Source organism: Anabrus simplex, chromosome 5, assembly GCF_040414725.1.
Source record: "Anabrus simplex isolate iqAnaSimp1 chromosome 5, ASM4041472v1, whole genome shotgun sequence".
Classification (NCBI taxonomy): Eukaryota; Metazoa; Arthropoda; class Insecta; order Orthoptera; family Tettigoniidae; genus Anabrus; species Anabrus simplex.
In genome coordinates, this window is record NC_090269.1 from 30,722,497 (window position 1) to 30,749,439 (window position 26,943).

The 26,943-nt window shown below is 39.1% G+C and overlaps 1 protein-coding gene across 1 annotated transcript in view; it reads right to left on the reverse strand.

Annotated features, from left to right (window-relative positions):
* Window positions 1–1,423: 1,423 nt before the first annotated feature.
* pigeon (protein) overlaps window positions 1,424–26,943 on the reverse strand; it is a 251,647-nt gene continuing 226,127 nt past the window's right edge. The window contains exons 16-17 of the mRNA XM_067146828.2: window positions 21,180–21,251; window positions 1,424–4,016 (exon numbers count right to left, since the gene is read on the reverse strand). Of these exons, the coding sequence (XP_067002929.2) occupies window positions 3,943–4,016; window positions 21,180–21,251 (146 nt within the window). The 3' untranslated portion in view covers window positions 1,424–3,942. The remainder of the gene's footprint in view (window positions 4,017–21,179; window positions 21,252–26,943) is intronic.

Here is a 26,943-nt window from a genome sequence, read left to right on the forward strand (position 1 = left end):
ATTATATGTAGAAGGTAGAGATATTATTGTCAGTATTCGATTTATTATCATTATTATTATCGGTATTTCATGTGTATGTTTTGTCATTTATATTTATAAGCTGGAAGATATCCACATATGTAGGTATGAGTAATTTGTTTTGCACGAGTGGGAAAACATTGCTTTAATAACTCTGGTAATTTGAATGAGTCATATGGATATCCCAGTGTCTTATGAGATGTATTTGTTGTGATGTACTTGTGTCGGGAAATTCATGAGTCATGTATATATCCCAGCCTGATGAGGTGAGCTTGTTGTTGTATTAGGGAAGTTTGGTGATTCATGGAATATACCCCAGAGTTTGTTATTGTCTTGGGAGGAAGAAGTAGTTCAGGGCTTGGGCTTGAGAAGAGGATCACTCATGATTGGCTGGCAAGCACCAATCCAGACGTATCATCTGAGAGGAGGGGCATGTTGATGTCTATAAAGGTTGATCATACGGCGGCAACCGGGGACATTGTAAGGAACATTGTAAGGGTGATTGTAGAGGTGATTGTAAAGGAACGAAAAGGAAGATAACTACAACTACAACTGAGGCACTGTACGGGAAGGAAGTGGTGCTGATACACGGCTGCAATGGACTGGACTTCAAACGTTCGTGGAGCGTAGTCTTGTTATGTTTGTGGAAAGTGGCTGATTGTGGAGAGTGCTTGCGCATTAAGTAGTGTAACACTTGTGGCGGCCTAGCATTATATGTTGGTGAAAGCTATCTCAGACTTTCCATAAATTTATGTTGAGGATCGACAGACGTGTGTATATATCTCTACAACAAGTGTTAAAATATGTGAACACAGAAGTACAAGGTACAGTATCTGTGTGATGTGATAACTGCCGATTATGAGAATCAGTAAGTCGAATTGATATAGAGACAGTGAAGGGTATTTATCTTCATACATGTACATTGTTCATCGGACTATCTACAAATGCTAGCTTAGTTCTCACTTTCGTTTTCCCACGGTTTTCATTATTGTTGTTGTAAATATGGAGTCTTCCAGCAATATTTTATGTGTGTATTATATGTATAATGTTGTATGTTGATGAGGTGCTCATGCACGGAATTTGTTAAGAACATAGTTAGCTATTTTAGAATCAGTGTTATTGATGAACCTAGGTGCAGTTCCTACCTAATTAGTCGTTTTCAGGAGGTTAATTAAGGCCTGCAGCAGATGTACCAGTACGCAGCATTATGTACACGCCCTGGGATATAAAGTTTATCATGCTCTTATCTAAATTCGAGGGATCCATTCTGGTGAACTCTGGCGCCCATACTACGGACATTTCGGTTAATTATGCTTATTAATTTTATTAAGTTTTTGAGTAATTTTATTTATATATTTTTATTCACGATTTTATTTATTAGTATTCATCAAAAAGTTACATAGTCAAGCTGAAGTGTTTAGAACACATGATGAGAATGTCAATGGAGACGATTCCAAAGAAAGCTCTCATTATGACTGGAAAGATGGAAACCTACTGTAGAACGAAATGTAAGGACTCACCAGCATGAGTTACTGAAGCAAATGGAAACAAGTATAGTATCTGAATATGTCAGTACATTTTAGTTCACTAAACTTGATACTTGATTTAATTTCCCCCTGTGGGTCGGAGCAGTAGAATAACACCCACGGGATCCCCTGCCTGTCGTAAGACGAGACTAAAAGAGACCCCAGGGGCTCTAAATTTGTGAGTGAGGGTTGGTGACCACGGGCCCTTTAGCTGGGTCCTGGCATTGCTTCCACTTACTTGTTCCAGGCTCCTCACTTTCATCTATCTTATCTGACCTCCCTTGGTCAACTCTTGTTCTTTCCGACCCTGACGGTATTAGGTTCCAAGGGCTAGGGAGTCTTCTATTTACACGCCCTTCGTGGTCCTTGTTTTTCTCTGGCCGATACTTTGATTTTTCGATGTGTCGGATCCCTTTCTTTTTCCTTTCCGATTAGTGTTAATAAGAGGATGGTTGCCAAGTTACTTCCTCTTAAAATAATAACCACCACCACAATCACCACTTGATTTTATTTATTCTGCATTGCCTCTCAATGCATGGACAATGGTAGGTAAAGGCCTCAATAGGCTACGGATGCAAAGTCCACCGAATGTTTACCCACTTCAAACTGGCATATAGGTAATATCCATTTTAACCAAGAAATTGACGGTTGTCATGTTCTTCTTCACCTTCAATCAATAGACTTGGAGGATGCAAAATCTGCATAATTTACATATGTAGTAACTTGAAAGGCTTTTTAAAGCACTGTACAGCACCCACATTCAGTTAACTCATCTCTACATCATAATGGGTGAGCAATGGTGAAGAGTTAAGCTTAACAACAGAGACTTCAACTGACATGGGGAATTTTCATATAAGTAACTCAAGAATGTTTGCTGTGGCTGTTCTGTAAAGTGCTGGTGTGATAAAGATATTAAAGTGAAACAATTGGCATATCTGAAAGTGCTTGTGTGACAGGAATATTAAAGTGAAACAATTACATATTAAAAATGGGGTCTGGTATATGCACATTTACAACTTATATATTAAAAGAGTTTACTAAAAACAGCTTTGTTCTACTGGACCGATTTGCTTCACTTTTGTTTTATCTCTCTGGAATTACCTGCCGGTGAATCATGATACATTGATAGGTCTCTAAGTTCAGCCAACTTTGAATAACTATAAAATGAAATCATTAAATGATCACTCCAATAATTGCAGGTGAAGGCTTACCCTAACCCACAATACATTCTGTACTTAGCAGCTTGCTAAGCGACTGATACTTTAATTAATATTCTGATTATGTGACTTTTATTGTTAGTACTGTCATTGCTTGCAGCCATATTAATGACTATTTATCCAACCTGAAGCTAGAGAGTATACACTTCCTCTGATCATGGAAGAATACGGTACTATTCCTTGTTAGATACTCTTTGATTGTCTAACCTTTTACAGCTTCCAAATATATAACGGATGACAGAGTGTTCCTAATAACTTACACGCTGCTAAGAGAAAGGAAGTCTACATACAAACACACCCCATCATGACCTATGCCTTAGACATTATCTGGGAACACCTATCAAAGGTTAACCTACCTACACTAGAAGGAGTAAAGGTCATGTATCTTAAAGAAGTTCTCTGCCTAGCAAAAAGCGCTCCTTTGAGACTAACCTATGAGCTCACAGCCATTCTATATAGAAGAACTGTGATTACAAATACCGTTGCCTTCTACGACACAACACAAGCTTTACATCAAGACCTGCAGGATTAAAAAGCAAATATGTGGATAGATTTTTACCACACAGGTGGCATGATGACGTCAGTATGGAAGAATTCTGACTACGAACTGTGGGCAGCATACCATAACGCTTCTTATTAAATGTTCATAAGGGTAGGCAAAACAATATGACTATGATAGGCATATCAAGATGAGTTATGTGACCTGTTTATAACGAATGCTGCAGAGCAACATGGGTCTTCTACTGTTTAGTGAAACAATGTTAATCAGGCTGACGTTAAGTGAAGACTTACAGTATGTATTATCAATTAAAATTCTTGTATTTTAATGACATTATAAAAATAATCAGCTAATTACCATTATAAGCCAAAATTATAAATTGCATTGTTTTATTATGCTTTGTCTATTGTGGTAAACCTTAGCTAAGAGAAGTTTTGTAAATATTGGTCTTTTTGTAAATAAATAATATACTGCATTTCACTCTTTTTGTGATGTTAAATTTTGACTTGATTAAAATCCTTGAACATCTAGAGATATTCATAAAATATAATTTAAAAAATACTGATTCATTATTGCACTTAGACATTTGAAAGGAAGAATCAGTTTGGAAGGGAAGTACCTTTTTTCTTTCTTCACTTGCAATATTCTTCCTTGATATATTAAATAGTTTGCAGTCCTATGTTCAGTCTAAGAACCCTTCAGTGGATGTAATGGTGGCTTCAATGAGTAGTCCAAAATCTAGCTCTGTTAAGCTAGCTGGGAAAAAATAAAGTACAAACATTAAAACTTACTTAACACGTCACAGAATGTGTAAGGCTACAGAAACATAACAAGCAACCTGTATAAAATAAGACTTTCTTCCCCATTTAAATATGGCCTTTGGCTAGGGTTTGTAAGTTTATGACCTACAGAAGTACAAAATATGTATGCAAATTTGCCATAAAGCTAGATAAATATGATCAAAAAAGAAGATAAAATATGACTTAAGCATTTTAGAGATAGCTAGGAAGTATTAGAGTATTAAACATGCCAAAAAGTGATTGGCGATAATACAGCAAAACATGTAATAATGTAAACTGACAGAGCTATAATAGGTAAGTTAAAACTGTACAACTTTTCCTTAACATCCGAACCTTATTTATGGCATATAAAACCCTTTTTAAAATATGTACAATCCTCAACACAAACATCAAGACATGTAGCGTATAAGGTAGGCAGTACATTTTACTTCATGGTATACTGTATTTACCCCCATCGCATATTTTCCCTGCTCTGTTTTTTCGGGACTGAAAACCAAATTTTATTTTTCCTCTCGGAATTTCTCCACCCTCTGTTTAGCTCAACTACGCTGGTCAGCTGACCAGCCATCTCAAGTTGCTGCCGGGCTTGCGGGGCAAATATTGCCCCGAGTTCCCAGCTGCAGAGCCAAATGCCAAGCGAGAAATGAGAGCAAACATTACATTTGCGAGTTAAAGCATGAAGTTTAACTTAAACACAAAAGTAAGGTTGCACAAATAACCAAAGCAATTATGATATTCTCCTAGAGAACGGGAATTATTTTCAGTGCTTTCTTTTTAACAAATATATCACTGGGAGTCAAATTGGTTAAAATTCGGAAGAAATAATACTAATTAAGAAGATCGGAAGAAGAGGTGTAAATTCGGAAACTTTCCTCATAAATTGGAAGGGCTGAAAATCATGTCCTAACCTACAAAACCTACTTTCCAGGCAGACAATGTTGCACCCCTTCCCATGCGCTCCTTTTAAAAATAACTCGCAGGAGGTACAGTAGTTGATATAGATGTTGATTCCCATAGGGAATCTGAAATATTTGTCCTGAATGAGTAAATTGATAATACCAATATAAATGGTCCGTTATTGGACATTATAAATTTTCCCGCTAACTCACTCTTGGTTGCCAGCGTTTCGCCCTCGTGTGCCCTCTGCATTCAGGAATCCCGCACTGAGCCAGCTTCCGGGTAATACAGCAGTTACCTTGGTCACGAGCTGATTGTGAAAACGTTTAGTGCAATGAAACTGTTCAATTTTCTGGTGAGTGAAACTAACAAACATGGGTAAACACAACAGTTATACAGCAGAGTTTAAGTTGTGTGTACTTTCTTCCATGGAATCGAACGATGTAAGAGCTGCAGGCCGAGAATTTTCAGTTGATCTGAAGTTAATATAATTCTGGCGAAACCGGAGGTAAAAATTAATGACAGCTAAGAAAGCACTGTGGTCTTTTCATGGTCAGAAATGAGTAAAATATAGGCAAATTGATGAGGAAGTTTTACAGTATGTTATAGATTAAAGCACGCAAAGCATTGAGATGGAACGGCATCAGTGCGCAAAATTTTAAAGCCATTAGAGGAGGGGCAGTATGATTTATGCGAAGAAGTGGACTAGGCTTAAGAAGAAGAATATCACGCAGTCAATGACTTCCGGAAGTGTACTCTGATAACATACTAGAATTGCAAAAATTTGTCATCAGACTCCGGTAGAAGAACAACTATGTTCTTTCTTAGAATGGAAATGCCGATCAAACACACAATATAGATGCGCATAGTGGGGGTGTGGGTGAGAAGTACGGGAGCAAAGAAAATGAGGTGCACAGCAATGTTAGCTATCACAGCAGAAGGCAGGAAGTTGCCAGCTTACATAATTTTTAAGTGGAAGACTCTTCCCAAAGGAAACTTTCCACCAGGAATCCACATTCGAATGTAGGAGAAGGGTTGGATGGTCGGTGAACTGTTGGACGACTGTATGGAGAAGACGTCCTGTAGCCTTATTACAGCTGAAGTTTATGCTTGTTTTAGAGAATTTTAGAGGTCATCTTACAGATGCCGTAAGGGGAAAAATTAGGGAGATGAAATCGGACCTGGTAATCATACCTGGCGGTCTGACATCTGTTTTTCAGCCTCTCGGTATTTCCGTGAACAAGCCCTTCAAAGATTACCTGCGTATATTGTATACGGAATGGATGTTGACAAATGTGCATAGTTTTACACCAATGGGAAGAATTAAAAAATCAAATCAAATCAAATCAAATCAAATCAAATCAAATCAAATCAAATCAAATCAAATCAAAAAATCAAACAGATGTGCCCGTGGATTCTCCGAGCTTGGGCTATGATACATGAATGTGCGATTAGCAAAAGTTTTAAAGAAATGGTGATATCCAATTCTCTTGATGGATGAGAGAACGACATAACATGGATGGAAGACTCGGACACGCAAGATGATGATGAGAGCATCGGTCTACAAGCTGAATCATCAGATGAGAGTGATTGAGCATGAGAAAGGTAAGTTGCAACATGTCTCTACTTCGTGTTCGGATGATGTAAAATAGTGGCTGAGTGTGGTAGAGCGAGTGCACTATTAAACCCAAAAGCAGGCCTCTTTCTTCCTTCCGTGAGCAACACAGAAGTGAAAAGTGATTACACGCAAACTACCGAACAAATTTCAAGTTTTAGCGTACTACCTTTATTTATGTATATAATCATTGAGTTGCATGATCAAATATGTGTTATTTATTAATTAATATCTCTTGCCTAAAAGTCAGTATTTCTCATATTTTTCTTTAAAATGGCCATACAACTTTTGCTCGAACTCTGAAGACATAATACTAATATAGTTGGTCCGTTATTGGACATTCCCTATGGGAATCAACATCTATATCATCCTCCGAAGATATTGTGTAATTTTCTCACCCTGTCTCAAAATTGTGAAAAAAATGTGGCAAATACACAAATAAATACAGTATATAGTCAACTTGATCCATAGTAGACAGGTAAGGTATACACTATTCTGTTTTGCTTCCATGTCTTGTTCAGTGACCCAACTACACCCAGCAACAAAGCAAGACTGGAAGATAGAGGAAGATCTATCAATGGTTTAAGGGGCTTTGGATCAGGTTGGAGAGTTTTGTTTGAAATGAAGTAACGCATGATCTCAAGGGACTGACGAGACAGGTGGCTCTTTTCGTTGTTCATTGTCAAGTTATATTTGGTAGCTACTTCCATGAATTTCGTTAAGTTATCGTCATGCTGTTGCTGGTTTTCTCCACCAACTGTCACATTGTATAAGTAAGCAAACTTGTCTTAAGTAATTTCCTCACCTCCTCTTGTTTTAATTTTGAATCAGAACTTGTACAGTGACAAGAAAGAATAGCTACAGGATTGCAGTCTGGTAATATGTATGTATGTATTTGAACAACGAAGCAGGTTTCACCAGAGTGGTAGTAGGGCAAACTGAGAGGGGAGGCTCACAATATCCAAATTCCATTTCAAGTTGGGAATATGGATTCATTAGATCTCTCCCTACATCAGAATATAATGCAGTAATAAAGAGAATGGAAAGTTTTTGTAGTCCAAGAAGGTCATGGTGTGCTGAGCAGAACACTGAGAAGTAGATGCCATCATTATCTCTTCTTCTTTACGAGGACAAATTGCAAGATTCAAGTCCTTGGCTAAGAGTTTGCTAATGATGGTGGTGAACTACCTGTACTCACAAGTGTTGTGTTGGCAATTCTAATGCCTACTGATATATAGATCGTGAAACACGTAGTGTTAGAACATTATGTCGATGAACAATATATAGCTGAAAGTGAGAAAACCATACGTTTGTGTAAGTTCTGAACTACTGTTCTTCCTCCATGATCCCGATCTACAAAATATACTATAGTGTCCTTTCCTTCCACAATTTTTACAAACAGAATTCCTGCCAATGCAACTTTCTCATGAGTATTAGTCATAACCACAGAAAAAGCATTTTGGTACAGTTGCTGCTACCATGGAGGAAATACAAGATTTATCAGACTCAACAGAACACAAGAATCTGCAGGAACAGGTACATGGTATTAATGTGACTGCACCCGAGTCAACTCAAGGGCCTTTGCCTGTTCATGCCACTGATAAACACCTCTTGGGATCAGTCATCTCTGTTTACATCTGGGGTGACAGCTTGAAAATTACAGTCTTAGGCTAAGATTTTTAACACTTGCTGATATTGGTCAGTAATTTTCTCGGGTAACATGTTGAGAGGCTAACTTGTGGTGAACAAAAACCTCACTGATAGTTTTAAGATACAATAGTTTGAGTATGTATGGCTTCATTATAAGTTTTACACTCACAAATTCATAGACACTGTAAGATATATAATTAGGAATCCAAATTTATCTGGCTCGCCTGTTTTGACACCTCCAAAGAAATATGAAAAAGTATGAAACCAATGACTCCACATGTAGAGGCTGTGTTTGGATCCAGGTTCAATATTTCTGGCTTCAGAAGTTTATCCATTCTTCAACTTTTGTTATGTGCAATAAATTGTGAAAAGAATCAGAACTATATCATAAGAACCAAGAGGTTTTGTTACAAATAGGACAACTGATACTCAGTAATAGATAATAGGCAAGGAGTAGTTAATTATTATTAACAATAAGCTGTGGAGAGAACAGCCTTAGGTGATGTGAAAACTCTAATAATATTACACTAATTGACAAAGAAGATAATCCTACAGAAGTGACTAATACTAGTGCCATACTGAAATTTACCTATGATAAAGATATTCACAAAAAGGTATAAAAATTGAAAGCCAGAAAAGCAGCTGGAATTTATAAGATTTCGGGGGATATGCTACAGGCAATGGGTTGGGATATAGTACCATATTTGAAGTACTTATTTGATTACTTTGCATGAAGGAACTATACCAAATAAATGGAGAGTTGCTATAATTGCCCCAGTGCACAAAATAATAATAATAATCGTATGGCCTCAACTACCATCTGCAGACATTTCAATTTGACGCCATCTGGCTGTCTGCTCGTCAATTTCGACGTTCCGTTTTACTCTAGGCCCACTAGATCGCAGACCGAGTGAACCGAAACTCTCTTGGGCGTCTATGGCTGAGATTTAATTAATTTTGTCGGGTAAACACCAAATGTGTTACCAGAGATCTTTTACATGCCGACATCGTACGACATGGAGTGTCGAATGGACTTTTTTCCGCCCTTCAAAAATCCGACTACCTCTGCCGGGTTTGAATCCCTATCTTGGGATCCGGAGGCCGACACTCTACCACTGATCCACAGAGGCAGCTACCCCAGTGCACAGAGGAAAGTGTGATAAACATAAAGCAGATACAGGTCAGTCCACTTGACATGTGCTGCATTTAAGTTCTGGGAAAGCACTCTTTCTGACTGTATTAAACACATTGCCACAGCAAGTAGTGGAGACTTTGCATGTGTGCTGTGAGGGAGGATAGCAGGAGTAAATTATTTTGCCAAGGTCATGGACACTGAGGTGTGATTCACCCGCTTGCCGCACGCATTTGTCAATCTCTTCAGTGTCTGTTAGTTTTTTAGTGTAGGTAAATATCAAATGATTTTTAATTGTATTATCATGCCGTACTTTTATTTCATTGTAATACATGTGTGATATTGTTCCTTTGGTGAAAGTTTTATTGTATAGTATTGAATCAAAATCTCAAAAAACTATTATTACCACACTTAAGTTGGTAAACTGTCAACCTTTACCCCTCTGTCGAAATTTTCTCAAAGAGAATTTTAATCATCATTGATTAATTCTGCTGACACGGGGGCTGAGTGTATGTGGCATCTTCATCACCATTTCATTCTCATCACAACGCGCAGGTTGCCTACGGGAGTCAAATCAAAAGACCTGCACCTGGCAAGCCAAACATGTCCTCGGACACTCCCGGCACTAAAAACCATATGCCATTTCATTTTTCAGTATAAATATCCCCCCACCACTCGCTATATTCTACAAACCTGGGTACTTTTTGTTGCCTGTACATTTTTTGCCTTCCCCATCCTGCCCACTTGCAATTCCCAGTCACCGCTACTGCTTCTCACATCAAGACTGAAGATACGAGGGTCGAGACATAAGTCATGGCAACTATTTTTTTTCCCCCTCGTGAACAGGAGACATCACGGAAAATCTAAGATATGCATTTGGAAATTTTGTGTTTTCATTGATGTCAGAAGCCATAAAATATATCAAATTATCAATGTGATCAAGATATTGTAAGGGACCGATGAAGTACTATGTAAACGTTGAAGTACTATGTAAACGTTCAATGGTTCAAACCATGCTTCTTTTTTTTTTTTTGACAAGTGGGAGGAGAGAAAAGAGCAATACTTATAAAAGACAGACAAAAATGATAATTTCCAATCATTATTATTATTAACTTCATTGGCCACATTGGAACACTTGAGTCGTTCCACATTCACTTTCTCTTTGAAGGTTGTACTGATTGGTTCTTCCAATTTGACCACTACTTTTTCTCAATTTGTCTGAAATATCTATAGACCTTCTATGTGTCATTTCTGCTGAAAATTTATTCTTAAGAAGGGTGTTAATTTTACTTTTGTTCTCTGCATCTGTTATATCGAGTCCAACTGCTTTGAGATCTTGCTGAATTTCTTGGATCCATTGTCCTCCTGTCTTCTTTCCAAGATTTTACATCACTAGCTATCGTAAAATCCTGTTTCTTAGCAGTTGCAAGATGTGAAAGAAATATGAGATACTTTTCTCCTTCACTGTGCTGGTAATTCGGTCAATCTCTCGATAGACAGTTTCATTGGAAGGATTCTCTAGCATCCTTCGACCTGGTATTCTTTATTTATGCAAGTTCTGACGATTCTCATATCAGTTTTGAGGAGCTGATAAGTTCTTCTTTCGTTTTTAATATGGAACAGGATTTCCACAAGCCTAAGTAGCTTCTGGGAGAGTTACGGTTTTATAATGCTGGATCTTAGTGTGTCTATTGACAGGCATTTCTTATTGTAGGTTGACTAAGTTAGAAATTGTACTTTTAAAATTTTGTTAGTTCTGTTTATCCATGTTTCTTTCTCGTTTAAGTTGTGTGTGATGACTTCTCCAAGATATTTAAATTTTAGAACTATGTTAATTTTTTGATCGTTTAAGAAAACTTTATTTATGCTAAGGGGTTTCATGGGCATGATCTTAGTTTTCTCAAAGGATATTTGTAATCCTATTTTTAAGGTGATTTTTTGGAGACTGGTGATCTGGGCATGAACTTTTTCCATGTCGACGCCTAAGAGAGATAAATCATCCACAAACTCCAGGCAGTTTGTTCTTATTGAGGGTTCTGCTCCAATTTTGATTTTAGGTTGGTTTTCCTTTTGCCAAAGTTTCAAGACGTAATTGAGAGCCATTTCCAATTATTAAACAAAGAATGGATAAAATGCCAACACAATGATATCATTTTAGTTGTTTTAATTTATTTTTCAGTGGTATTTACTGTAATTAACTCCACCATTGTCCAGTCCCAAATCCGGAATGGGAAAGGAGGAGGGTTGGCTGGCTTGGCAACCAGCTGTAAAAACTGCTAACGCAGAGTGTCGAGCGATGGTAAATAACTCAACCCCCCCATAGGGGTCAACGGCTTCGGGTGGATGATCCCCTTTGGGTGGGGTGATAATCCCCTCAGGGCCGGTTGCGTAAACCATTTGATCTTAGATCAGAAACGAAACTGATCTCAGTTCACACTGAAATTGATCTCAGTTCACACTAAACTCGGATTTTCTATTGTATAAATGTTAATCTGAGATCAATTTGCAGTGAACTAGTTGAGGAAAGCAATGGCAAACTACTTCACTCCTCATCTTGCCTAGTATGGCTCATTTTGGTGCTGCCATTGGTTTTTTGGGGTTTCCTTATAACCGCATAACCTTTGGTGGTGCTATTTAAGGACCCAACCAGCCTCTGGGCTGATGACCTAACACACAGTATTAACTTTGACTGGAGAAATTTCTCTGATTAAACTCTCTGATCTCAGTTCAAGGAGTTGTTTCCTATTCGAGACACAAGAACAGCTGATTGTGGAAATAATATTACCTGTGTTGTTATGATAAAACATAAGAAAATACAGTACACAAAAGACCAACCTAATACATTTTTAGCTATAGTTGTTGTCCATATATAAGCTATATTACACTTCTTATAACACAGTGAAACATAATTCTACAACATAACCTCTATGAATTGCTTACGTTCATGTTTACAGATGTCTGATTACTGGGATGTAGAGGGTTATTCAGCTAAGTTGTCCATCTCAAATAACGCATGGACCGTTCAAGATAGAATGGCGTCAATATCCTCTGAGATAATGCTATTAACTTTGTTTTTAAAATGGAACTACACTGTTTTCTACACCTAGCCTTAAATCTACAAACATTAAAGTTCAGCACTGTAATTATTCCGAAAATTGATCCAAGTACTTCCCGAGAAAGTATAATGTATTCAAACGTGCTTCATTTGCCAGCTGGGGACTGCCCTGTTCAATTCGCGCTACATATGAAACGTGAACTAGCCTTCGGGCTGAATTGATGGTTATGAATTTTTACCATAACATCTCATTTCACTTGTTATTCTTTAAAATAATATTGTCTTAGGATTTCGCCACAAATGATCTTTGCTCCAATACGGCTGATGATGACCCCTAGATGGGTCGAAACTAGTACCGTATAATTTTGTAATTTTGTGAATATATTGTATTGAAAAGGTGGAAACATTTACGTTATTATTATTATTACTTATATATTATTCGGGCTGAATACTCAACATACTCATTTGCCCCAGCTGGGGACTGCCCAGTTCAATTTGCGCTACATATGAAACGTGAGCTAGCCACTGACATGCAGAGTTGCTTCACCTTTTTGTGACAGCTTACGTATTCTCTCTGCTGTACTCATAAAAGCACCATGACCAAATTTATGATTTAAAACCTCTTAAATATCGCCGTAGGTAACAGGTACCGTAAAGGAAAAACAGACATGCGACGGGCTCTATGTGACAACATTTTTATCCTGACGTGATATTAAACCACACAGGACCAAACGAGCCTAGTGCAAATGGGCAATTACCCCTTCTTAACAATAATAAATTATTCAAAAAATAAAAAGAATTGCCACAAAGGTTGTAAAAATGAAAGATGCATTAGGCTTCGCAGCTGCCTCTGTGGATCAGCGGTAGAGTGTCGGCCTCCGGATCCCAAGATAGAGGATTCAAACCCGGCAGAGGTAGTCGGATTTTTGAAGGGCGGAAAAAAGTCCATTTGACACTCCATGTCATACGATGTCGGCATGTAAAAGATCTCTGGTGACACATTTGGTGTTTACCCGACAAAATTTATTAAATCTCAGCCATAGACGCCCAAGAGAGTTTCGGTTTACTCGGTCTGCCATCTAGTGGGGGCCTAGAGTAAAACAGAACGTCGAAATTGACGAGCAGACAGCCAGATGGCGTCAAATTGAAATGTCTGCAGATGGTAGCTGAGGCCATACAATTATTATTATTATTATTATTATTATTATTAGGCTTCGCAAACCTAATACCATGGGGATCAGAAAAAAAATCAAGGGTTGACTGAGGGAAGTTAGATATCCGTTTATCCTTCACCTGTGTTCGCTGAAAGAAAAGCATATGAAGAAATTCCAGTACATGCTGCAAACGGCATTCATTTGTCAACAGTCAAGGCCAGCTCAATTCAACATGTATTATTCAAGAGTCAATGCAGTTTCGTATTTCATTTGTTGACAGTCACGGCCTGGTCAATCCCACCATTTAAGTATTATCCAATGGACAAAGCTATTTCGTATTTAATTTGTTTTGCAGTGTTGCAATGTCCACTTTTCTGAACTCAGATTACATTTGAACTACACTTGTGTAAACCGAGTTCAGTTTTGTACAACATGATGAGGTCGTAATCTCATTTCATTTTCAGAACTAGGTTCTAACTTTATCTCCGGTCAGATGTCTTTATGCAACAGGGCCTCAGTGTAGGAAATGACACTGGAACCCATCATTTGTGTATTTGGCCCAACGGCAAAACGGACGGAGGAACCTCCCTTTTGTGGTTCTCAACGGTCGTGGAGACGGATAAGATCATGTCAGACTGACTGGCTGTGAAGCCGCAACTCATTGGTGTTTAGAGTCTGCGGCAGTCGCAGTCATGGTACTAGAACCTGCACGTCACATTTCATTTGTGCTGCAGGGTATAGTTCCGAGTTCATAGTGTGTGGGTCACTTCCTTGCAAGCTGCGATCCACCTTAAATAAAATTTCGCTTGTGGCACTTTTTCCTGCTATCACGCCCTTCAACTCAAGTCCAGCAGCGATGGGATAAGGATGGTGGAGGCAGGTTTTCGGGTGAAACTGGAAGCCTCTAGTTCAGACCTGCACATTGGCAGCAGATGTGTGATGGTCGTCTTTCTGAGACCCTGTGACTACTCAGTAATACGGTCCTGCATCTGTGTTTGGGCAGGCCTATTTAATATCACTGCTGCTCACCCTTATTGGGGAAGGCCCTAGAAAATGTGGGCTAAACATCGGTAGTCACACTCTCAGCCGGCTGCGAGGCAGCACCCAGCGGGTCACCCCTTATGTGGTCGAAAAACGAAGATTATCAAAACTTTGATTATAGGAACCTGGAATGTTCAAACCTTCCTTCATTTGAAAGACAATAACAGACCTGAGAGAAAAACAGTGCTTGTCACCCATGAGTTTGGACGAATGAACATTGATACTGCTGCCGTAAGTGAAACCAGACTATCCAGCGAAGCTTAACTTACAGAGTTCAGCCCAGGCTACACAATCTTCTGGAAGGGAAAAGATGAGGGGAGAACACCACATTCATGATGTTGAATTCTCTGTGAAGACCACATTGGTGAATGATTATCAGCTAACTCCAATCGCTCTCAGTGAAAGAATTATGTCTCTTCGAATCCCACTCTCTGAAGCTAAATTTATGACATTCATCTCACATATGCTCGTACCTTGGTAGCTGATGTAGAAGCTAAAGACCCAATTCTACAACCTGCTCAGTACTACCATCACCAAAGCACTACCAAGAGACAAGCTCTTTCTACTTGGCGACTTCAATGCCAGAGCTGGAAACAATCACCATTTATGGGGCAATGTAATGGGAAAACATGGACTTGGCAACTGTAATGCCTATGGTCTACTGTTTCTTGGTCTATGTGCTGAACATGAACTCTTTATTACTAATACTCAGTTCCACCTGGCTAATCGCTACAAGACCACTTGGATGCATCCTTGCTCAAAGCACTGGCAGATCTTTGACTGTATCATCACCAGGCAATGTGATAAAAAAGATGTCCTTGTTACAAGGACCGCAAGAAATGTCAATGACTGCTGGGTAGATCATAAGCTCCTTTTTTGCAGGCTGAGAACTTCAATCTGTTGCAAACAGAAAAGATCCATCCACAACCTGCCCAGAAAGAAACTCGATACTTCTAAACTTCAAACTGAATCCATTGCTATGGATTACAGAAACGCAATCTCAAACAAACTAGCTAGTCATCCAGTCAGCAGTGATAGTACAAATCAGGAGTGGAGCATGCTTCAGAAGGTCATCACTGAGTCAGCTGAGGAAACAATTGGTTTTGTGAGGAAAAAAAGACAAGACTGGTTTGATGAAAATAATGAAGAAATTAAGTGTCTGATCAATGCCAAATGGGAAGCCCATCTATCCTTCCTTCAAGATCCATCTTCCAATGTGAAGAAATTACATTTCTTGGAAATTAAAGGAAAATGTCAGGCACAAATTAGGGAAATCAAGAATAACTGGTGGCAACAAAAAGTTGTAGAACTGCAAAGACTATCTGATGCTTGTGACCTGCAAAACTTCTATGCTGGCATAAAGGAGATATATGGTCCAATTCGATCTTCATTGGGGACATTGAAGACTGCTGACAACTCCATCATTTTAACTGATAATGGAGAAATTGTAGAGCATTGAAAGGAACATTCCTCTGTGCTTCTAAATCGTGCCTCCAGTGTCGCTGAGGACTTTCTTCGTAATGTCCCTCAGCAGCCCCAACAACCATGGATGAGAGTTCCATCCACATACAGAGACTTCACCAAAGCACTCAACTAAAACCAAGAAAGGCTCCTGGTCCTGATAACATCCCTCTGGAACTGATACAACATGGAGGTATACCCTTGAAGACTAGACTTTTCACACTCATACTCTTGATTTGGGAAACTCGAAAAGTACCTGACGACTTGAAGAATGCCACCATCATCACTATCTTCAAGAAAGGCGATCGTAGTGTATGTGGGAACTACCGTGGTATACTGCGTTTGTCAACTGCAGGTAAAATTCTCGCAAGAATTCTATTAAACTGGCTCCAAGTTATCTCAGAGAGGATTTTGCCCGAGTCTCAATGTGGTTTCCGAACCTCCAGAGGCACAACAGACATGACCTTCTATGCTAGACAGCTCCAGGAAAAATGCAGAGAGCAACAGCAGCCCCTGTATTTAGTTTTCTATGATCTGGGAAAAGCCTTTGATTCAGTACCAAGATTTGCTATGTGGAACGTATTGAGACATTTTGGATTTCCTGAAAGTTATGTGGAATTGGTTCAAGCTCTTCATGATGACATGTCTGGTCAGGTTCTTCATGGTAACTCAGTATCAGATTCATTCCCAATCACTCATGGATTGAAACAAGGCTGTGTGCTTGCTCCTACACTCTTTGCACTGTACATGGCTGCCATGCTGCATGAATCATCTGCAAACAACTTAGGCATGGAGATTAAGTTTCATTTTGATGGAGGCCTATTCAATCTAGAAAGACTTTGCTCACAAAGATGTACTGTGGTTACCAAGGTGACAGAACTGCAGTATGCTGATGACACCCCATCTCCTGCTCTAACACCTGCAGAACTACAACAGTCAGTTTAAAACTGTGTGTGATCGCTTTGGTCTTGCCATTAATGTGAAAAATACGAAGGTACTTGCACAACCTGCCCCAGGATTGACTCTTCCTGAGTTCAGTATCTCCATCTTAGACACAACACTGGAGCAGGTTGATCACTTTTCATACCTTGGTAGCATCTTGTCTAAATGGTGTACCTGCAAACAAGATGTTGATAAAAGAATCGGGGCTGCTCATGAAGCATTCGGACGGTTAATGCACAGAGTCTTCATGAATAACGACCTAAAACTGCATAACAAACTCATGGTGTACAAAGCTGTTGTCATTTCCACACTGCTGTATGGCTGTGAAACTTGGACACTCTATCGCCATTATATCAAAAAACTTGAGTGCTTCCACCAACAGAAAATGAGATTCATCTTGAATATTAAGCGGGAGGACTATGTGACCAACACGGCAGTTCTCCACAAGTGGAGCTAAATAGCACTGAGACAACAACCATCGGTCATCAATTGAGATGTTTAGACCATGTTCAATGCATTAGTGATACCAGGCTTCCCCGCCAAATTCTTTATGGTAAACTTTGCTCCAGCAGTAAACCTCATAGAGCCCCTCTTAAATGTTTTAAGAACCAGCTGAAACACATCATGAAGACAACTGGTATAAATATACAGACATGGAAAGAATGTGCCGTGGACCGTTCACTGTGGTGGAACACTACACCCACCGCTGTCAACTTATTCTAAAGAGAACGCCGCAGATATCAAGAGGCCAAGCGACAAGTAAGGAAGCTCTGTCAGTTACAACCCCGCCCTCCTGCATCCATTCAGTGTGATTTGTGTTGGCGTATGTTTTATGCCAAGATTGGTCTGTTTAGTCATCGTAGGCGCATCCATTAACTGAGTTGATCTGCTCACCTTATGCAGGAGGAAGTTATATATACTCGGATCGAGTTACAGCCGACGACTTACTGTTATTATTTTAATACCTATACACGTACACTTCTACTTTTATACTGTCTGATCCTAGTGTATTGACAGGCATTTATCTTAAAAATATTAAGCATTGTAGGGTGTATTAATCTACGAATATAATAAATATAGATTTATATGCTAATAAATGTTTACATAATATACAGAGTAATTTAGAAGTGTAATATTCATTATTTATTTAATCTCAACAATGTTAAAGAATTTATTTTAAATATGCATTTATATCTAAATACTGAAACAGTTAGTTTAGCCAGTGATGTAACGTCAAGAAATTAGACAAATATTACATACGCAAAGGGGAGGGGGTCTCAAAATACTACAAATATGCTCAGGTGATGAACGGCCCCTAAGTAGCACGGAAACACAAAGAGCCTTCCCTGTTGCAGAAGACACTGCACGCCACTGGCCTTCTTCATTGTCAACACAATACACAATGAATAAAGTACAGAAATTAATATTCTAAACTATTTATCACTACTCATAAATTAAAGAGACTTGACTTGTTTTATTTGAGGGCTGTAAATAAAGTAGTGGCCACGCAGTCTAGACACTCGCAGGAGACTGGGCATGCACAAATACAGTAGGATATGGGAGTAATAGGGTGGGGCTACTGTCAATGTGTAGTGTGCATTTGATGAGCGTCCAGTTGGGAGTGTTGTTGCTGTGTGGCGTTGAAGTGAAGAGTGTCAATTTCACCACTCTAAAGCATATTTTCAAAAGGTGATCAGAGTCGTGGATTAAAATTGGCAAAAATGCATCAGAATGTTATCGACAATTACGTGAAACCTGTGGCGAGAATGCATTACTGTACAGGATGGCTGCACAATGGGTCAAGGCGTTTCGTGTGGTTGGCCGTCCATTCTTCAAGATCAGACTAACATCGTGAGTGGTTTATATAATATATAACATTTATTACATGAATACTGATTTTGATTCTCTTGGAATCATCATCAGTTCAAAGCAAATAAATAAATCAAAAGGGTATTAACACACATTCAACATGAAATCTGCCTTTTAAACACAATTAAAATGATTGACATGTGTTATATGTCATAACATTTATTACATGAATACTGATTTTGATTCTCTTGGAATCATCATCAGTTCAAAGCAAATAAATAAATCAAAAGGGTATTAACACACATTCAACATGAAATCTGCCTTTTAAACACAATTAAAATGATTGACATGTGTTATATGTCATAAAAACACATTAAAATTTAAAGAACGTCCTAGGATCGAGGTCACAAATAATTGGAGTACGTTTGAACAATGTTGAGCAGAGTTTAAAAAGAAAACATATAAAAACTTGAAGGTGAGGAATGCTGTGTTCTCATGTTGTTGTTGTTGTTGTTGTTGTGGATATCTAAAACAATATATGTTTAAAATGTTCATATATTCGTTGTTGAATCGTCGATGAAAAATTAAAAAAAGTATCAAAATTGATGATCTTGTGAAAACGCCGATGTTAAGACAATTTGCAGTTAAGGCAGTTTGCTGATGAGTTGGGAGGACATCCTTCATTGTTTTGTGACGGCTGCTGTATGTTGAAAATGTCATTGTTGATGTTGTTCTTGTTGAATGTAAAAAGTTAAATGACGGTACGGCCCTGGTTGTATGGCACAGTAGTCACAAAAGGTGGATGTTCCCTTACTCCTCGCTCTCATTACCCTGCTGCTAGGAAAGCTGGAGGTGCACTCTTATCGTGAGTGGTCTCGATGGATTATCCAGGAATTATCTGTAGAGGTTGGTCTCAGTCATCAGTATGGCACATACTGACAAAATGTTAACATGAGGAAAATCACGTCCCGTTGGGTTCCACATCAACTCACCTATGTACAGAAATGGCACCAGTATGCAAAGGCTCGCATCCACCTGAACAGATACTGCAACAAAGGAGACACATTTCTGCAGCATATTGTCACCACTGACGAGACACAGGCACAAGCCTACGTGCCTGATTTAAAGTGTCAATCGAATTAATGGTGTCACCCAGGTTTGCCACGTCCACGATTATTTCTATGGGAACCCAGTGGGGTGAAGCTTATGCTGATTGTGGCATATGACTACGAGGGTGTTATTCTTATGCATGATCTGCCTGAGGGACACACCGTCAACTGTGAGTACTATTGCTGATTTCTGGAGCAACATCTGTGTCTGGCTATAAGGTGCAAATGTCCAGTTTTATTGTGAGACGATCGTCCTATCATGTTGCATGACAACGTATGTTGTGATGTCGCAAACAAAGTCAAGCTTTTATTGCAACAGTGGCATCAGGAGGTCTTGGAACACCCTCTGTACTCTCCAGACATACGTCCTTGTGACTTTGACATGTTTCCAAAGTTGAAAGAACACCTCTGAGGCCACCGATTTCCTGACATGGCATCTGTACACCGTTTAGTAGGGCACTCCATTGCAATCATCAACAGAGAACACCTTGCCATCGGTCCCCAACAGCTTTCCAACATTTTGCGTAAGGTAATAGACTTTGCAGGTAACTACATTGAAGAAATGTAATGCAACTGTACTTGTTAGTTCATTGAATATTGCATTCTATTAATATTGCTACTACTTTATTTGCAGACCTCATAGAAATAACCACTTCATCTATATACATAAAATTGGATGTTGGTATGTTTGAAGCTAATAGACTCAAAAACTAATGGACCGATTTCGCTGAAATTTTCACAGTTTGTTCTTATTACATCTGAGAGGGATTATGAAGTGGTTTGAACGAAATCTGTTTGGTAGTTTGGCACTAAGGGATGAAAAATAAAATAGGGGAAGATAAGCAAACCGCAAGACAAGTCCGATCAGCGGGTTGCCTACCCAACAGTATGTGAAGATTATGATGTGTTCGTTAAAACTTATTTCTGCTTTTATCAAATAGTGTGGGGGCAGGATACCCCTCCCAGCCCAAGAGGCGAGGATGAAATGTAAAAGTAATCGAAAACGACCGATATTAGTGTCGTATATGCTGAGGTAAATAAATGTACACAGGCAGGACAACGTCTGTCGTGTTTTGCTAGTTTAACATAATATTCAAGCACCATATGAATGAATACTTTAGGTAGCCCACCATTACTATCTTGCTGATTTGTTTTATTTCCAAAGCGTTCTTCTATTTGTCTCTTCTCAATGTTTAATATAGAATATTTTCAAAATAAAAGTATTTTTGGATTAAGTTTTAAAAAACAGTATACCTTTAGCAGTTAGTAAATCCAGGAAAGTATCAAGAGGAGAAAGCCTGTCAGCAGATGGAAATGCAGCAAGACCTGAAACAACAAAATAATAGAACGATTATAGGATTATGTGCTTTATATAGATGGTACAACATGGTACACTAACAACTGATAAAACCCAAATAATTCAACTAAGGTTACGGTTGAAGGAAGAATCCCACCTTCCAATACTTATTTGATTTTTATGGCTAGTTTAGGTAATTACAAAAATATTCCTGCTTAAAGTATAGTTAAATGACTAAAAATGTATACATGTTTTGTTCCTCTGATTTGAAACATCTTCAGCTAAAAAGCATGACATAAGATAAAAAACCAGCAGATATGAAAAAAAAACACTTACAATGATGAGATAAAATATTCCTTCATACTGACTTAAAACACTTAACAAGTCAATGTTCAAATTTGTAATAAAATCTGTGTATGTGTGTGTAAGGGATCCTAAAAAAGGTGATTTTTCTTCAAAATGCTGGAGAAGTTGCCATAGTTTTTTAGTATGTGTTTTAAATAACTTGTGTATGATGATAGATTTAAAAAACACGATGGCCAGGGAAAACTCCTTAAGAAAAACCGAAGGTTAAATCTTGAAAGAAAGTTTCTGTCAAGAACATTTGAACAGTGACTTGCTGAGTGTTTTAACGCAACATGAAGGAATATTTTATCTCATTATCATAAGTATTTTTTATTTCATATGTGCCAATAATGTGTTGCACACTACTGAAGCTGATGCCGAGATCCACTGCTAGCGTACAAATGGTTATGTACCGGTCCACCCTAATCACCTCATCCACAGTCCGCTTGCTTTTTTTTTTTTTTTTTGCTAGGGGCTTTACGTCACACCGACACAGATAGGTCTTATGGCGACGATGGGATAGGAAAGGCCTAGGAGTTGGAAGGAATCGGCCGTGGCCTTAATTAAGGTACAGCCCCAGCATTTGCCTGGAGTGAAAATGGGAAACCACGGAAAACCATCTTCAGGGCTGCCAATAGTGGGATTCGAACCTACTATCTCCCGGATGCAAGCTCACAGCCGCGCGCCTCTACGCGCACGGCCAACTTGCCCAGCAGTCCGCTTGCTGTTGTCTGTAGTGGATGAGGCAGGCCTCCCAGATCGACCGGCGTCTTGTGTCGAAACGTGATTCGCACAGAACTTGGTGTACCATTCCATAACAGTGGTTTTCGACAGACATGCTGCCCCATACACAGTCTTCATTCTCCGATGGATGACCACCGCTGTTTGTTGTTTGGCAGCCAAGAACAGACGCATTTGGTAATAACATGGCCGCCTTGAACGCATGCACCTCGCCACGGCATGACTGCCACACTAATCCCTTTGCCTACATGTCTGTGCTTATATATCCGTATCGGAGCCACACTATATTGCATGTCCGCTGCAGCAACGCCCTCAAGTGGAAACTTTTTGATCATGCCTCATACAAGAGAAGTGCAAAGAACATCATCCTCTATACATGGTATTCATAGATCTTGCCAAATTCTTTGACCCAGTTAAAAGAGATGCCCTGTGGATGATCCTAGCTAAGATAGGCTCTCCTCTGAAGTACATCAACCTTCTTAGACTGTTGCACCAGGTGAGTTGGCCGTGCGGTTAGGGGCGCGCATCTGTGAGCTTGCATCCGGGAGGTAGTGGGTTCGAACCCCAATGTCGGCAGCTCCTGAAGATGGCTTTCCATGGTTTCCATTTTCACACAAGGCAAATGCTGGGGCTGTACCTTAATTAAGGCCATGGCCACTACCTTCCCAATCTTAGGCCTTTCCTATCCCATCGTCGTCATAAGACCTATCTGTGTCGGTGCAACTTAAAGCAAATTGAAAAAGAAAAAGACTCCTGCAAGATAATGTGAACGGCTCAGTTCTTGTCAATAGTAGTTCTGGAGAAAACTTTGAAATCACAGCAGGTGTGAAGCAAGGCTGTTTGATAGCTCCCACTTTGTTCTCAATATTTGTTGGGACTACTGTATACTTCACCTTGTTGATGGAAATCTACCCAAGGGCGTAGAAGTAGATTTTTTTTGCTAGTGGCTTTATGTTTGCATCAACACAGATAGGTCTTATGGCGACGATGGGATAGGAAAAGCCTAGGAGTTGGAAGGAAGCGGCTGTGGCCTTAATTAAGGAACAGCCCCAGCATTTGCCTGGTGTGAAAATAAGAAATAGAATATAGGACCGTTGGAGGTTTATTCAATCTCAGTAGACTGCGAGCCAAAACCAAAGTATCCTCAACTTCCATTATTGAACTCCAGTTTGCAGATGACTATGTTGCTCTTGCCAACTAAGAAACAGATTTACAAGCAATCTTAAAAGTGTTTTATGAAGCATACACAAGCATTGGTCTAAGCCTTAATATCCAGAACACACTGATCCTTCACCAACCTGCACCCAACTCCATCACTATGAGTCCTACAATCACAGTCCAAGGAGAAGTTCTGTGGAACATTGAACACTTCCTGTACCTTAGTAGCCATCTCTCAGATAATGCAAATACTGATGACAAAATCCAACACTGCCTCAAATGTGCTAGCACGGCTTTTGGGCACCTTCGGGAAAGGGTCTTTGATAATCATAATTCCGTATTTACTTGTGTATTAGAACCTACCTCCCCCCACCCCCTGGTTTTTTGGGACAAAGAAAATGAAAACAATAGATCTCGCATACAAGACCCCCCAATGTAATTCATCAGAGAAGAACATCGATTCCATTTCGAAGTGGGTACAAGCCTACTGCAGCTCCGATGACATCACACAAATTTGTGAACAGTTTCGTCCGTATGACCCTCGCAATGAAAACGTGTCAAAATCATGCAGTACAGCAGTGTTTCGTAGTTAATAAATGTCGCCTCTATAGCATAGGCCTACTGTAGCTCTGATGACGTCGTACAAATAGGTGAATAGTTTCGTGTCCAACCTACGCAATTAAAGCATGCATCAGTCATGCTATATGTCTGTTTTCTTAGTTAAGAATGTCTGCCAGTGTAATGGTTAGCACAGTTAGCTGCCATTCTCGGAGGCCTGAGTTGATTCCCGGTTATGCATTGCCAGAGATTTAAGAATGGCAGAAAAGTTGATATGCGGTAAAAATGGTGCATGCAACTTCCCTCCATTGGGGGCTGCACCATCTCGGGATGAGGAAACGAGTTTACTTTAGTTAAGAAATGTTCACGGTTGTTGCTATTAATATAGCAGGCAAGATCATTAACAAAGTGATCATTTAATATCTTGTATCTTGGGTCAATATAGCCTACGTAAATAATAATAATAATAGTAATAATAATAATAATAATAATAATAATAATAATAATAATAATAATAATAATAATAATAATAAAATAATCATCGTATGGCCTCAGCTACCATGTGCAGACATTTCAATTTGACGCCATCTGGCTGTCTGCTCGTCAATTTCGACGTTCCGTTTTACTCTATAATAATAATAATAATAATAATAATAATAATAATAATAATAATAATAATAATGATGATTTTACGATCTCACTAACTACTTTTATGATTTTCAGAGATGCCAAAAAGAACATACTGTGCATTAATAAAAGAAATCTGGAGGCAACTGACGTGTGAAATTAAACGTTGTGATAATAAAACACATTACCGTCACACCTGTAGATATCATAAATGCATCAAGCTTTCCTGTTATTTATTTTTATTCTTTCTGCCGTGGAACTTCAACACTAGCTGGGCACTTAGTAGCATACCTAACTTAAACAATGCGGTCTCTCATCTCATCTCAATTACAGCTGTTTAGGTAAATCCTGATGTGATGAATGTACAGTAGAGAACAAGCATGAAATATACTTAGAAATAAAGGTCCAGCTTTCAATACCTGCAGTAATCCAAAGACTGCTTCCAGTCACTATGTATTATATTCGGAAGTACAACTCGTAACATACACTAGTTATCAACTGGTGGGTTGGCACGCTTTTACTGCACGGTTTTATTCAGAAGGGGTGGCTTCTGCTACACATACACCAACTGCGAATAACAGAGACCATCTCCAGAAACCATTTGCGAATAGGTTCTCACTGTTTGGACTCTATAGTCGGAAAAAAAACCTATTTTTAAGTTGCAAAAAGACGGGATCTCGAGTACTCACGATTGCCGTGGAGATGACGTCATTTGGAATGACGACATGCCGGTAGCAGGGAAGTTGGTGGCACAAGACTACTGCTTAACTGACGGACACAAATGACTGCCATTACATTCTTTTGTATTAATATTGCATAATACGATACCCTTATCCCTTTTCTCTACGGGGTCGAGTATGAAGTGAGACGAATCTTCGTAGCAAGTTTTTACACCCACACGCACTTCCTGATGTCAACCTCATCAGAGGATTTAATGAGATGAAACGAATGCCGTGATATAAGAGTAACTAAAACTGAGTATATTTACTTTATATGAAGGTCTAAAATTTAGAAATACTGTCTTCCAGCAAAAATAGTCAGTAAAACTCAGAATACATTCGTACGTTTGTTAAAGAACAGTGTTGAATGTTAACATGTACAATTTATAGCTCTTTATAGCCTGGAAGTCATGTGTTTACTGCACAAAATTTGAGGTTATCGCATATTGGACCACCCGTTACTTTTCTTGGCTGTAAATGTGGGGAAAAAAGGAGGGGGTTCTAATACGCAAGTAAATACGGTATTAGTGCTCAGACCAAGCTTTATGTGTACCAAGCTATTGTAATACTATCTCTTACATATGGGTGTGAAATGTGGACTACATACAGAAGGCACATACGATACCTGGAAAAATGATCACAAGTGCTCCTTGAGAAGGATCCTGAGAGTGAAATGGCAAGATCGGTGCACTAACATTAGTGTTCTAGAAGAAACAAACTCCATAATCATCAAGGACCAACACCATTGGACAAGCCACTTTGTTCACATGCTTGAATTCCATCTGCCAAAACAAATTCCGTATTCCCAGCAAAAGGATGGTTAAAGATGACATGGAGGACCACAGAAGCGGTACAAAGATACACTAAAGACCAACATGAAGGAATGTCAAATTAAAACTGACAACTGGGAAGCTACTGTACTTGATCGTCCAGTATGGCGCCGTAATGTCTTGGAAGGAACTCAGAGCTTTGAGCAACAACCTTGGAAAATAGAAACTGACAAGCACAATGCTAGGAAACAATGGGAACTTCTGAAGAAAAACAACACTACACAGCCAGCCCCCATCAGACCAAATATCTGTCAACAGTGCAGTAGAATCTGCAGCTCCAAGATTGGTCTCCACAGCCATCTAAAAACCCACAAAAAACTGAGTTTTGAAGAAGACAATCATACTTGTCAGCGTGTGATAACCCATCATCAACAAAGGAGAGAGTGCGTATAGGTCTCTGGTAAGACTCCAATTAGAGTATGGTTCCAGTATATGGGACTCTCACCAGAATTACTTGATTTGAAAACTGGAAAAGATCCAAGCTACACAAATTGTTCTGGGTAACTTCCAACAAAAGAGTAGTGTTATGAAAATGTTGCAAATATTGTGCAGAGAAGACTTGAGAGTAAGGAGATGAAAATGCTGCAAATACTGCGCTGGGAAGACTTGGGAGTAAGGAGATGAGCAGCTTGACTAAGCAGAGAGATGGCATGGAATGAGATTAGTACACAAATAAGCTTCAAAAGTAGGAAAGTTGGAGTTCAAGAGAACAAATTGGGGCAATTATTCATATATAGGAAGAG